The 13,983-nt window shown below is 41.3% G+C and overlaps 1 protein-coding gene across 3 annotated transcripts in view; it reads right to left on the bottom strand.

Moving 5' to 3' along the window:
- LOC109986403 (tripartite motif-containing protein 67) overlaps positions 1-11,747 on the bottom strand; it is a 63,090-nt gene extending 51,343 nt beyond the window's left edge. For all 3 annotated transcript variants that reach the window (XM_065963698.1, XM_065963699.1, XM_065963700.1), the window contains exon 1: positions 10,044-11,747. In XM_065963698.1, the coding sequence (XP_065819770.1) occupies positions 10,044-10,895 (852 nt within the window). In that variant the 5' untranslated portion in view covers positions 10,896-11,747. The remainder of the gene's footprint in view (positions 1-10,043) is intronic.
- Positions 11,748-13,983: the final 2,236 nt, after the last annotated feature.

The following is a 13,983-nucleotide window of genomic DNA, read 5'->3' as shown; positions in this document are numbered from 1 at the left end:
AGGCTTTGGCTGCTCACACACAATGCTTCCTGGTACATGTAGGCACTGCTGGCACAAATCAGTGAGTATAGTGAAAGGCAAACACCGAGAAATGCATTCCTTTAAAATTACTACACGGCATCAACAAGTATTAGAAATCTGCATAAACGTGGTCCAGTGCACAGCACTGTGTCTTGTGCTACGAATCACGCTGACATTTTCAGTAATGTGCCATGAGCCTTTGCTAATCCAAATCCAGCGCTTTGAGTGTCTCAACTAAACCATAAAAAAAGAAGTCACTGCATAAGCTCAAGTCAAAGCAAGATTCTAGTCAAATGTGACACATCACACTTATGAGAAATAACTTTGAGATATGACAATTTATGACAAGCACTGCCAGGATTCATGTGCGTCATGTCCAGCTCTGCCTCTTGGGTTATGTTGTTTCATTAGTTCCTGTTTTATTTTCAGTTACTTACCTCTCCTCTCGTTTCAGATCGTCCACGTTCTGCCCTCATATATTTCCCGCCTGTTTTATGCTCTGCCCTGATTGTCTCCAGTTGTGTCTCACTGTATTCCCCTCACGTCTTTGAACCCAGTGTCAGGCGTTCCCCCCTTAGTTACTTGTGTTTTTGACTTTTTTGGATATTTTGAGCTCTGCTGCTTTTTGGAATTGGTCTTAGCCTGCTCACTTACTTGGATGTGTAGGCCTGTGACTTTGGATTTTCAAAGTAAAGACTGTTTTTTTCTGCACTCTGAGACTGTGTCATGCGTTTAATTAAAATGTATTTTTTCCTTGTTCTTTGTCTTGCTTTGAAATGTTTACATCATTTGTGAATTTGTCGTGTAGGTTAATGCTAAAAAATAAAAAAATAAAAGCATCAATCTCTGCACATTGTTGCTCTGTCCTTCAGGCTGCATGACATTTAAAAAAAAAAAACATGTTTGCCGCAAGTTTGTATGAGCACAAAAACACATTTTCTAGACGACTGGCTTTAAGGAGAGGAAGATCGTTTAAACCTAAAGCTTTATACCAATTAAAACTTAAAAAAAAAAACATCAAGAAGGTAGGGAGGAGATAGCAGGTCAATCTGCATCTCATTACTCTTCCATTGCAGCATCCCCACTCTGCAGGATTATCTGTTAACTGTCTCTGCATTGGCTGTAGCTTCAGGGCTAATCTGACCTCCTGAAAATTAAACTCAGAAGACACAAATTGCCTTTTTTTAAATCTGTTGTTTTGATATGGTAATGGCCCCAAACATTAAATATCAGCCTCACTTCATACTCTATTGCTACTTGTAACCCTAAACACTGAATCATGAATATTAATAAAAAATCCAATCATCCCATTTTAAAATCTCAAATGCTTTTTAAGATGACGGTGCAAACAATGAAGCACTGACAGCAGGAGTAAACTGCAACTCTGCACTTGTGGGTTTTAATATTTCACTTTACGCAGTGCCACAGCTAGCTGCTCTTTACTGGACTGAGATAGGTCACACTCACACACTGAAACGCACGTGTGGGCGCTCGTAAGTGTGTGTATGTGTGTATGTGTGGGCACTTTAAATAGACAGTGTGTTTTCTGCTCGACTGATCACAGGAAACTGGATCAGTGTGTCTTCCTCTGCATTCCCTCGGCGAAAGTTCATCCGCTTCACTAAAGCATCTTTAGGCCTTCAGAGTGTGTGTGTGTGTGTGTGTGTGGTGTATGTGTGTCTGTGTGTGTGTGTGTGTGTGTGTGTGTTACGGTGTGTATAAGTGTGAAAGTCACCCCCAGGCTGCATTATGGTGTAGCGAGGGTTTGATTTACAATAAATTCAATGATGATTTGAATGCATCTCGTAGATACGTCTCCTGGTCTGTGAATTCTCAAATATAAAAAAAGATGTAAAGCATAAAAACACATCCATCCATACACACACTCGTGCTGCTGCTTCATGTTTAACAATTTGATAGATAACTAGAGATATGAGACATGTTATTCAGAGTCGACAACCCAAGGTACCACACACACACACACACACACACACACACACATACACACACACACACACACACACACACACACACACACACACACAGCCATCTTTTGCTGAATCATGGAAGACCTTCATCAGTCTGATTTGAAGGCAGCAGAGCATCATGTATATTCATGAACCTGCAGCCCAAAGTCAAATGCATGAATATTTAAATTAAAAATGTACAAGTGTTGTTGCCAAATTATCAACAGCGACACATCAAAAACAAAACACAGCCGTCATTTATTATCAACCCCGAGAGCCTGTTCTTGAAACACCTAGCAGTGGACGATTTTAAAATATTGTCCAAAACTTAAGATTTGAATGACATTAATTAACTGCGTGAAACACACACAAAAATTTGAGACAAATTTACATTTTGAAAAACATTTTTACATTTTATAAAACAAAATTATAAAACCAAAACACTTTTACCAAGGACAAAACACATTTACATTCACATATAAAACATATTCACAAGATGTGAAACTCTTTTACAAGCGCTGTAAGTAGCTCCTTGAGTCCTTTAGTAAGAGCCAGTCTTTAATTTGACATTTTGATTTGTTGTCTAGAGGTAGAACGAATACAGCGGCTAACTGAGTCCTTATAGTTTTACATTTCTACTGGGACTTCCTAGATATGATATTAACTCATCAAACATCATTAAGATGGTGACGTTATGTGTGAAACTTGATGAAAAGGTGTAGCACATGCAAGACACGTGCCAAAAAACATCTGAACACAATTAAGATGGTGTTCTTTGGACCGCCGCGACATGACGCCTGCACCAAGGTCCAGAGTCGAGCAACGACCCAGTAAGCATAGCTACCTTGTTGTCACATTGTTTGCAGACCAGCTCCTGTATTATTTCCTTTTCTGTGTCTTTAGGTTGCAGCTCATGATGCTTTTGAGTCTACAGAGAGCCGACTCATGAGCAGGTTGTCAGATATCCAGAAAGTGTAAAAATCAGTTTCCATGGCTAAATCATAGCTGTGGTGCAGCTAAAGATAGCCCACCCGCAAAAACCAGAACCATGAATACAGAAATAAACCCACAGCAGCTCTCATGAAGGTGCTCTAGCTAGGCACCAGATTTCATTTTGGAATAACAGATACATTGGTTGTGCCTGCAGAGAGATTTAATTAAGGAAGAAGACTTGACAATGATTGTTCTCATGAGGGTTTGTGCAGTGTAGTTTCTTGTAAGCTTATAAGACTAGGTACCAATAAATCAATCAATTAGACTGAAGATAAACCAAGAGGCAGCTTTCCAGAGAAGAAGTAGATACAATCATGTTAAGAAGCAACAGCAGCAACAGTAGAAGAAGAAGAAGAATTTGCCTCCTTCTTCTTCTCCTCCTATAAAGCTAATGTGCTGTCAGACTTGCACACTCCTGCAGAAAGTCTGAGTGAGCTGATGTGAGAATGCAGCAGGTTATAATCAGTAGAATTCATCTTGAGCGAGTAGGAGGGGGATGGTGACGTTTATGTCCTGTGATTGGTGCACGACCATAGACTGTCTGCACGCCCCTGGTACGATCTCACTGCGTTAGTTAACCGGCTTCATTACGTTCTCTGATCTCCAGGATGTTCTTCTCCGCTCTTTTGTTGATATCCTGATCCAGCTGAACTACACATAGCACTGATATCAATGCATGTATTCTCATTATAGCGTTGTATAGCAGACTCTGATGCTTCATCCACTGCTTCTGTGTAGTTCTTTGTACATCATGTTTTGCCTCAGGAGATCCCTCCACCCCTCCCTCCAATCCAACAGGGACGCTGTGAGATGCATATGAGAAGAACCATTTCAGGAGTGCATAGTGAAAAACAGTTGATGTTTCTCAGACTTTACCAGATACTTAGCATTTTAGTTTTAAAGCTTTCCAAAAGGCAGAATCTTGATTCATCTTCAGCCTGGATTTATTGATTCCTCGTCTGTTAAGAGCTTCTGAGACACTAGACACCACTGATCCTGATAAGAACAAGTTAAGAACTAGAGTTCTATGTATTAGAAAGAAAACATTTCAAACAAGAATGACTCACTGCACAGACGTCTGCCACGGCCAATTATCCAGTCTTCTTCTATGTGCAGATCTCTATCAACCAGCAAAACCAATACATGCATCTGGATGCATTCCAACAAGAAATATGTACAAATATGATTGTGCCTAGACAAAGCTTCTTCATTTAAACTGTGTTTAGTCCTTCAGCTGCACCGTAGTTTTAACCTTTCCTTGGAAACTTGTTTTACACTTTCGTTAACATTGTTAATAATATACATATCAAAGATCTTGTGAATCTATTACAACATCAAACAAAGGACAAGGAGAGAACTCTCCATCTTAATCAAATTGCAGCGCTGGCCTCGCTGAGTGACGCTTCACAAACCCAACAGACGCTTCAAGGACGCACACAATGCTGTGCGGAGCGCAGACTAAGAGCCAGAGAGACAGCCAGTCATCGATCTCCCTCTTAGTGAAGGACACCATATTAACTAAGTAATGAGCGGCCATCTCTTATTCATACGCCGCTCATTACTTATCAACGCCCTCTCAACTCTTGTACTCTGATGGGATTTTCACGGTCCATTTATGGGGACCGGGGCAGGCGGAAGGGAGGGGATGGAGGAAGGGCTGAGGAAGGCAAATGAGGAGGGAGGAGGGGCGGTAAGTAAGACACAGGGATAAGGAGTTGATGATTGAATGATGAGCAAGAAAAGAGGCTGAAAAAAAAAGATGATTGATAAATGTAGAGACACAACATGCAGCGGTGAAGGATGCAGTCTGGCTGGTACGTATGTCTCACAGCCGACAGCGTTTACAGCTAACGTTAGCGACAGTGACGGCAAGATTCACAGTTAATTGATTAGAGTTCAGGATTTCATTATCAGTTTTGATTTATCGGAGTACCATGGACAGCTCCCGCATCATGACACTCAAAGAATCAGCACTTTGAAAGCGACTGTGACCGAAGTGTTTGTCATTTTACAAAAGCTCAAACGTTTTCCAATGTACTCAGTACGACTAACTCCTTAAAAACAATGAACTCCTTTAAGGACTTGTGTGTTAATTTATGCTTTAGAACGGCAGCTTGTGAATTAATAGGACAACTTTTTATTTCTCTGTGTCTTGACTTTGTTCAGCGCTGCTTTCTCTCTACAGCCGGGAGGAGGGGCCGACTTTTCATTCATTCCAAGAATTAAAAAGGGCCCACTCAGGTTTAGCTGCAGGGGGGGAGTCACATGTTTGCTATACAGGGCTGCCCCCCCCCCCCCCTCTCCATTTGACAGCCACGTCTCCTGGTGTAAGGTGCAGTTAGGCATGTCAGGTCCTGAAATGTTCACAAGTGCATGTGTGAAAATAAAATAGGCAAAGATGCTGGAGAAAGACGCTACAAAAAACTCAAAAGAGGGATTAGCACCATTGACCTACTTAGCAGGACACGGACAAAAATGGCTTTTAATTGACCCTGATATGTGGATGTGATAATGAAGATGGTCTCAAAAAACGCTGTATAGTGTTCGGATTCAAGAATATGGTTGTGCAAAATGAAACACTGGTCCTGCAGCCTCTTCAGTACTACTACTATTAGCAGCATTAACTCTCACTTAAACCCCTTTAATTCCTTCCCAGTGGGTGTTTTTTTTTTTAACCTAATCTCTTGATTAATGTGGTAATGATTACTTTTTTTAACCGTTTAAATGCTGTTTAAAAGCTAAAAATTGTCCCCCTGTGCAATCAGCCCTTGTGGGATTTATGCAAGATGACAAAAATGGTTAAAAAAAAGAATTACAAATTTACAAATGTTAGAATTATAAAAACATGCAAGGTCTGTGTCATTTGAGCAGGAAAGTCAGGACATACTGAACCCTGAGGGAGGTGAACTTAAGTTGACCCCAGCCCCAGAGCACTTTTTTAAATTAATGAAAGAGTCATGAAAAAATGAATTAAATCATAAATCACTTTAATCATCCTTTAATGATGCAGGCGGGTGATTTTTTTTGGCAGGCAGAGGGAGGAGCGGAGGCCGGATGAGGTTTGGATGGTAAAATACTGTGTGATGTTCTAGTTTTAGACACATTTCATCTTTTGTGAAGTTAAGGAAAGATTGTTTTTTTTTTGTTTGTTATTATGTCATAATTTTTGCTGCGTCCTGGATTTAAAAATGTAAGACTGATCCAGAGGGATGCATTTACAATTTCAGAAATGCTAAAGTCTACTGTTACCCGTTAGATTTGTGGCCCTTCTACAACAAAAATCCTTAACCTCTGACAAAACACGTTGGAGAAACGAGAATAAATCTGAAATAAAGACTTAACCTGGGCCTCTTTCCAGCTATTTGAGGCAATGTTTGCAAACTGAGGTACACCGGAGTACACCACAAAATGTCAGGGATTTGTTCAACTAACACTTTTAAAATCATCATAGTTTATAGAGTGTCGAAGAAAATGTGACTCACTTTCCTTTTCTCCCAAATCGCAGAGCTCAGTCAGTTTAGATACCGAGTGTTTTTAATCTGCCAACCTCAGACGCCAGAGGGAGAACACCAGATTCTTTATTTTATATAAGCAAGATTGAGATCACGCAATTCTTTCTTTTGATTAAAATTGCAGAGGTCGGATTCACTTCAAGTACAGAAGAACGTGCAGAAAATGTAAAAATCTTACAGGAAGATATCATAATTAAATTACAATTATCTTATACTTTATGTATAACTGATGTATTATTTCTGATTAATCAACATGAGAGCAGCATTTTAATGTTGTCATAGTTACGACAATGAAAAAACAAACTTATTTACTGTAAGGTAGTTATGTCCAACCAAATATTCAAATACACATTTAAGTTTCATAGAATGATCATCTATTATAAAGGTCACATATCATCCTCCTTTCAGTTTCAATAAGTCTCAGAGCTCCTCAAAACATGTCTGTGAAGTTTCTTGTTCTAAATCCACTCTGATCCTGTATTTGATCATGTCTATAAACCCCTCTATTTCAGCCCTGCTCAGAACAGGCTGTTTCTGTGTCTGTAGCTTTAAATATGTAAATGAGCTGTGTCTGACCACGCCCCCTCTCTAGAAGGGCTTGGGTGTACTCGGTGCTTTCTCGCTCCATGTCCTATTGTTTACGGTGAGAAGGCAGACTCAGAGGACAGAACAAACACCTAGCTGTGCGAGTGCCACCCACCTGGGGGAGGGGTTACTGCCCTTTGTGATGTCATGAAGGGAAAATCTCCAAAAGGCCTGTTTGAGAACACATTTTCTGAAAAGTGGAGCAGGCTAAAGACGGAGAGGATGGACTTTTCTTATATTTGTGGGGGGAGGTTTGTAGACTGACTAGAGACACATATTAGTGTTAGGAAAACATGGTGAAGTGTATTTTGCATGATATGTGACCTTTAAATACAAAAGCTTGTTTTCAAAATGAACTAGTTTTCACAGCCATGGTGTTTATTTTAGTCCCAACAAAGACAGTGTGGAGTAAATGCACAATATGCAATTTCTGCTGCTACCAATCTTATTATTAAAACAGTAACATCTGTAGTTTAATGATGTCCTGAAGTTGCATGGAATCATGGGAGTTGTTGGCGTCAATGCCAAAAAGCAGACTTTATAGATCTCAATCTTTTTGACAAGTTCATGTTAAATGTAGTCATGTTGTTTAATTAATATCACTCAGTGTGTTAAATGCACAGTTAAGTTGAGCTCTGGTTATAAATCAATAAAGCCATTTCATTGGACCACCATCCTTTTCCCAGTAAACGAGCACCGAGGGGGAGGGAATCCATTTATTGACAAAAGTATGTCTGACCCCGCTACGGCAGGTGGTGATATGACCCTCTTTTAGCTCGCTACTATTGGACCTTCTTCCGGTTGACCCATTACATCACATGCCAAACAATCCACGAGCAAGTCAACAAGCGGCAGACTGGTTGTGTGTCGGACGGTGGAAACATGGACAACTTTGATTCATTTGTCTTGTTTTCTTTTACACATTTATAAAGCGGCAACCGTCGGTGTTGAAGAATGAAGCCGATGCGGAAGAACAAAAAACTGCAGTACCTTGAGTGTCCACATGAGGCTGGCTGCAAAAACTCCGGAAGTCACTTAAACACTCATTTAAAAAAATCATATTTTCACAGCAGAAATAAACATGTTCACAGCCTGGTTTTAAGAACTAATTTGGCAGGACAAGTCGATTTCCTGAAGAGACCGCATTCAAAAGTCCACTTCAGAAACCAATAGGTGACTACACTGAGACTACGTCCATGCTTACATTCGGTCGACTGTATTTACGCCGTCCGACCTCCGGGTTATGGCCTGGTGCGGATACTGTGGAGCAGAGCGTCCAGTCCAGTTTGGGGCTCAGTTCCAATCAGTTTCCAACCACATGATCTAGGTTTGTGTTAATCTGACTTCAAGAAATCAGACTTAGTGTGTTTTAATTGGAATAACACGTTTGAATGTATTTTTATTCCAGCTTTACTCTAGTCTAACTAACACTATGAATTTACCTTTTTTAACATCATGTTAATATACTGATTGTGTATATATTCCAGAAATAGTAGTAAGTCGTTTTAGCTAACACAGTTCATGGATTTCCCCCTCAATGTCAACATTTTATAGGTTTTTCCTACAAAATAGGCGACCAAATGAAACACACCACTACCCAAAATAAAAACGACGGATTCCACTGAGTTTGAACATTTCTGGCATCATTTGTGTCAAAAGTGTTGTGACATCTTTATATACATGTTCGCTGGAATACTACATTACCACTTGTAAATGTAAATGCACCAGAGTTTAAAGACCAAGACGATATGTTAACCCCACACAGATGTTGCAAAGTCACTCTAAAACATTGTACAGGCCTTCCTTGTAGTGAAGTAGAAGCTCATAGTTCAGTACTATGTGGCTGTAAAACAAAGTACACTGTCAAACCACATTACCTCAAAATCCATCAAAAGCTTGTTACTCATGTTCCTATCTGAATCCTCCCACAGAATCTACAACACACTACTCTTCCTACAATACAGTCACATCACACAAACACACTGAAAAAAGACAATCAATCACCAATCATTCAGCTGTGGGCCAGAAAATGCATCAAATATCAGCAGAAAGCAGTGTGTGACCTATACGAGATGACTCATGCTGCACACACACACAAACATGCACACAAACAAACACACACTGAAGGTTTTTTTTTTTTTTTTAACGCCTACATTAATTATTTCATTCTGAGCCTCTCCTGATGAATCAGTCAGGCTTCTCTAATGTACGATTTGCCCCACATACAGTAAACGCAGAAGTGCTTTCTCCATTTTCTGCGACTTACAAACTGCAGCCTTCCTTTTGAACACGAGACATTTCAACCAACAATTCCATCGCTGTGCATTCAAAAAACCTAAACAATGTGCTGTACGTTATAACACAGCAGTTTCTAACAAAGATGCCGTCTATGGAGCCATTGAGGGGCAAACCAGGCAATCACAGTTTGTGTGTGGGTGTATTATAAAAACACACAAATACCTAAATGGCTTCAGGCATTTTTGAGAGAAGGAGGAGGAGGGGGGGGGGGTTATATGTCCCTGATGTGTGAGTGCATTAGAGAGAGACAGAGCGTGAGTGTGTGTGAGAAATCTGATGTGTTATTTCACACTTTTTGTGGAAAAGCATGATCCATGAATTCTTACTTTTGATATATAGCCATAGTGTATCTTCCCTTCACTAACCTTGGTGCTGTTTTCAATGAATTTGAGGATTATTGATCCAATTCAGCTCTGTTGGTTTGGCAGAAATTGTGAGTGGGAAACTTTTCTGCCAAAAGAAAATGTTTGTGTGGGTTGAGTGAGTGAGTGAGCGAGCAAGTGAGAGAGTGAGTGAGTGAGTGAGTAAGTGAGTCAGAGAGTGACATGAATTATTGGCTTATTGAAAGTTGCCTATAATGAATGTGTTAGGGTTATTCTCTACAGGTAAGACGTTCAAAGAGTTGTATTAATGCAAATTAAAGGTCAGTGTGTTTGTGTTTGCTCACCTTGTGTTGTTTCCACATCATGGCCAGCGTTTTCACGTCGTGTTTGGCGTGTTTCCCCTCCTGCAGACACTTCATACACACCGGGATCTTGCAGCTGTAGCAGTACATGCTGAAGTTCTCCGCCTCATGGTCAATGCAAGTCGCCGGTTTCCGCGCGGTAGCAGGCGGCTGCTGACCGTCGCTGCCTCCCACACCGCCGCCGCCGCTCACGCCGCTCCCTCCTCCGCCTGCCGCGCCGCCTCCTGCCGCTTGCTTCCTCGGCGGCACCAGGCGGTGTTTGGCGAGCGGACCGCGGGACGGGTGACACCGCTGCTGACAGGCGTTGCAGTAGTAGACGTCGCACTGCTCGCACATCACCGTCGCGTCCACCGGGTTGCGGTCGCACAGCTGGCACTTCACCGCCGAAGAAGAAGACGACGACGCGGCGGAGGCGGAGGCGGCGCGGTTTTGCTGGTACCGCGCGACGATGGCCTCAAGGAGCCGGTTCCGAGGGAAACCCCGGAGCCCGCGCTCATCCAGAGAGACGCTCCGGTGACACAGCGGACAGGTGAGGGAGCAGTGTCGGAGGGCGACGGCCGGGGGAAACACACGCACGCCGTTCGGGGACTTGAGCTGGCACGGCGTGTAGGAGCCGTATCCGCTGTCCGTCTCGCTGTACAGACTCATCTTGTCCATGTCCAGGTAGTCATAGTCAGAGCTGCCCGAGGCTCGGCTCTGCACCGGGGTCTCTCCGTCCGGGGTCTGGACGGTGATGTTCCGGGCGCAGGCCAGGCAGACATTGTGGGAGCACGGCAGCAGGATGGGCTCCTTGAAGAGAGAACCGCACACGGGGCATTTTAACTCTTCCTCCATCGCTCCCGTCTGTTTCTGTGGAACCGGCGGAGGAGAAGCAGCTTCAGTGAAAACACTCCAGCACCGACTGACACGGACAGCTCCCAGAGGGGACTCTGCGCATGCGCGGAGAGGGGGGGGGGGCGGGGATTGTGCTTGATTGATGGGTTAATTTAAAAGGCTCTGAAACACACAGATGATTTGAGCAGACACCAAAACGAAATCTTTCATCTTTTGGTCACATTTTTTTGTTTTAGTAATTAAATTAACAGCTAGACTATAATACCTTTTATATATTATTCTATGTGGGTGTTTCTAAACATGCATGTGATGTTTTAACATCATGGTCACACTGAATAAAAGTTAGTGTTAGCTCGACTGAAGCCTGGTTTATTCAGTATTTTGTTTGTTAAGTAAATTATTCAGGATGTATAAAATGTCTGTTAAATCACAACAGAACATTTAACCTAATATCTAGAGCTCAGTGTATCAGGGAAATGGGGGAGGGGGCTGGTTTGTTTACCAAGATTCACTCAATTCTCAATTATTAAATAGAAATGGAAGTTTCTAAATAAGCTAAATGTATTCTGAACATTATGAATTACAAAAGAAAATGTAAAAAAAATAAATGCACACAAAAACCATGATGCATGATAAACATGTTTCTATATTTATTTAATTATATATATAGTTTTTGTTTTATTTTATGTGTTTTCTCTGTTGTGTCTTGGGATATAAAGGTAAATATCTCATGTGATCCTGATTTCACTCTTGAAAAGTGTAACTAAGTTAAATGTTATGGTATTATTTTGGTTGATAAAAACTTGTGAGTATGACTGATGGAAAGCATGAAAGCAATACAAATAAATATATATATATATATATATATATATATATATATATATATATATATATATATTTTAAATGCATACAGCTACCACTTTCAAATTGTACAGATAGCCTCCATATAAACCTACATTTTGCTGACAATATTTCAGATACAGAGACGCATAACTCCTGCTAGCTAGCAGCGGCCTACTCGCTGTATCTTATGTTAGCCTGACCAGAATATGCCACCTTAAGCGGGGGAAAAACACTACAAGATAATGGGCTCAATTTTGGGCCAGAGTCCCCGTTTCTGACCAAAGTCAGCAAAGGACAGATTTTCTTGCTAGATTCTCCTGTGGTGTGAGGTTTGTTAATTGTGATTTTATCCTCCCCGATCTGCTCGGAAGACAATTTGTCCTCATGTGTGGAGTCTGTCACAGGATTTTAGAGTGGTTTAAAGGCAATATGTGATTTTTTGATCCAGCAGATGTCGCCCTTGAGCACCAGCATGAAACCAAAACAACTCGCGCTGCATTGTTGTGTTAGCATGCTAATGCTAGCGATCTTTATTATGCTCGTATCTTCACACTGCATGTAAATTTACCTGAAATGAGCGTGATCTAGAAACACAGTTAAGCAGTGAGTACAGTATGTTATTCTTCTTTTCTCTAGTCCCTCAATTAAACAACTTTTATACGTGAGGGGAGGAGTCAGCCGGCCGTCCTGGCGATGTAAACAAAGTGAAGATAGGACTCTGAAAACTCTGAAAACATCACAGACAGTGGGACTCGGGTGTTACACCCATTGTAGACAGTCATGACTCACAGAGTTATTTTCAGAGGAGATACTTGGTTTCTATAATATTTAAGTGTGAAAAATTGCATATAAAGCCTTTAATTTAGAGTAATGTACCACTTTTTAAACTGATTACACATTTTAAACAGACACAATAAGTCATATAAGTGAGATATAATAAAAATAACAGAATAAAACTGATTGAAAGAAGTGGAGCAACAGTAAAAATGTGATTCATGTTGAAATCAAGAAAAGTGCATTGAGCACAATGGCAAAAAGGTCACGCTGTGCTCGAATAAATGTGCTTTGTAACCATAGCAACTTTCTTTGCAACATGACCTGTTGCCGTTTGGTTGTTTACTATTGTGTGGGTAGTCTAACGTTCCTGCTATGATGCAGGGAACACAAAAGACTACGATTGTCGATCCTGATGTCAACACTAATGTGATGATAATGACGATCATTTATTCTGACTGCCTGATGCTCTGCATTTGTTCTGCCTGTCAGTCTGAGACGGATGATTGTGGAAGCCAAACTAACACATTATGTCAAACAAAGACGAGGCAAAGGTAAACACCCAAGACTCAATAAGACATCAGACTTTTAATATCCACACCTTAACACAGGATGGCTCCTCAAAATGAGTAGGAATGTGTCATCAGTGTGATCCTGTTACCTTCATTTTGTGTGACATGAGCCCTCAGTGTTCTCTGAACATTTAATTGACCGGACGGCAGGCGTGACTAAAGCCCCTCAGGGTGCAGCATTAATCCCACCCACTGGGACAGCTTACCATTTATTAGCCCTGTTAGCATCCCTTTACCCAGTTACACATCTCTTCTGTAGTGAAAAGAGCGTGCACATGGTAACTCCATGTACAGAAAAGCAAAAACATTTATTCACACATGTAAGCAAACTTCCACAACATCTTCCTCCGATTTCCATCACTACCTCACTTAACCAAAAACAGGATCTGACGAGCTACAGTTTCCTCTTGTTTTAAGTCATTTGAGGATATTGCACGTATTAAAATTTATAAAGGCAGGGCTGTACATCACTGTGAGACAGCTCCGTGCGATAGCCGGAGATGAAAGCGCCGGTTAAATTATCACTTTGACAGCAAAGCAGACGTCTAAATGGTTTCTCAAAGTGCAGCAATCTTTAAAGATGCTCCTGAAGAGAACCCAAACGCCCCAACAGTGACATCCCCCTTAAAAAAAAAAAAATCCAGTCACAGGAGAGCTGTTATGGGTTATTTTTGGACAGCTTAAATCAGGATTTATTTTCTGGGGGGGGGGGGGGGGTGGATGGTCTAGCGGTTAGGTTGCACTATGTGAATGTACTTTAGTCTTGCAAGCAGACGGTCCAGGTTCAAGTCTGACCTCTGCCTCCTTTCCCCACTTTCTCCCCCTCATGTTCTACTCTATGTTCTATCCAGATTCAGGCATACAACTTCAGAATTTCTGGCAGGTTTGCAGCTCTGGAG

The sequence above is a fragment of the Labrus bergylta genome, chromosome 15 (assembly GCF_963930695.1).
Source record: "Labrus bergylta chromosome 15, fLabBer1.1, whole genome shotgun sequence".
Taxonomy (NCBI): Eukaryota; Metazoa; Chordata; class Actinopteri; order Labriformes; family Labridae; genus Labrus; species Labrus bergylta.
This window is presented reverse-complemented; position numbering and strand designations above follow the sequence as displayed.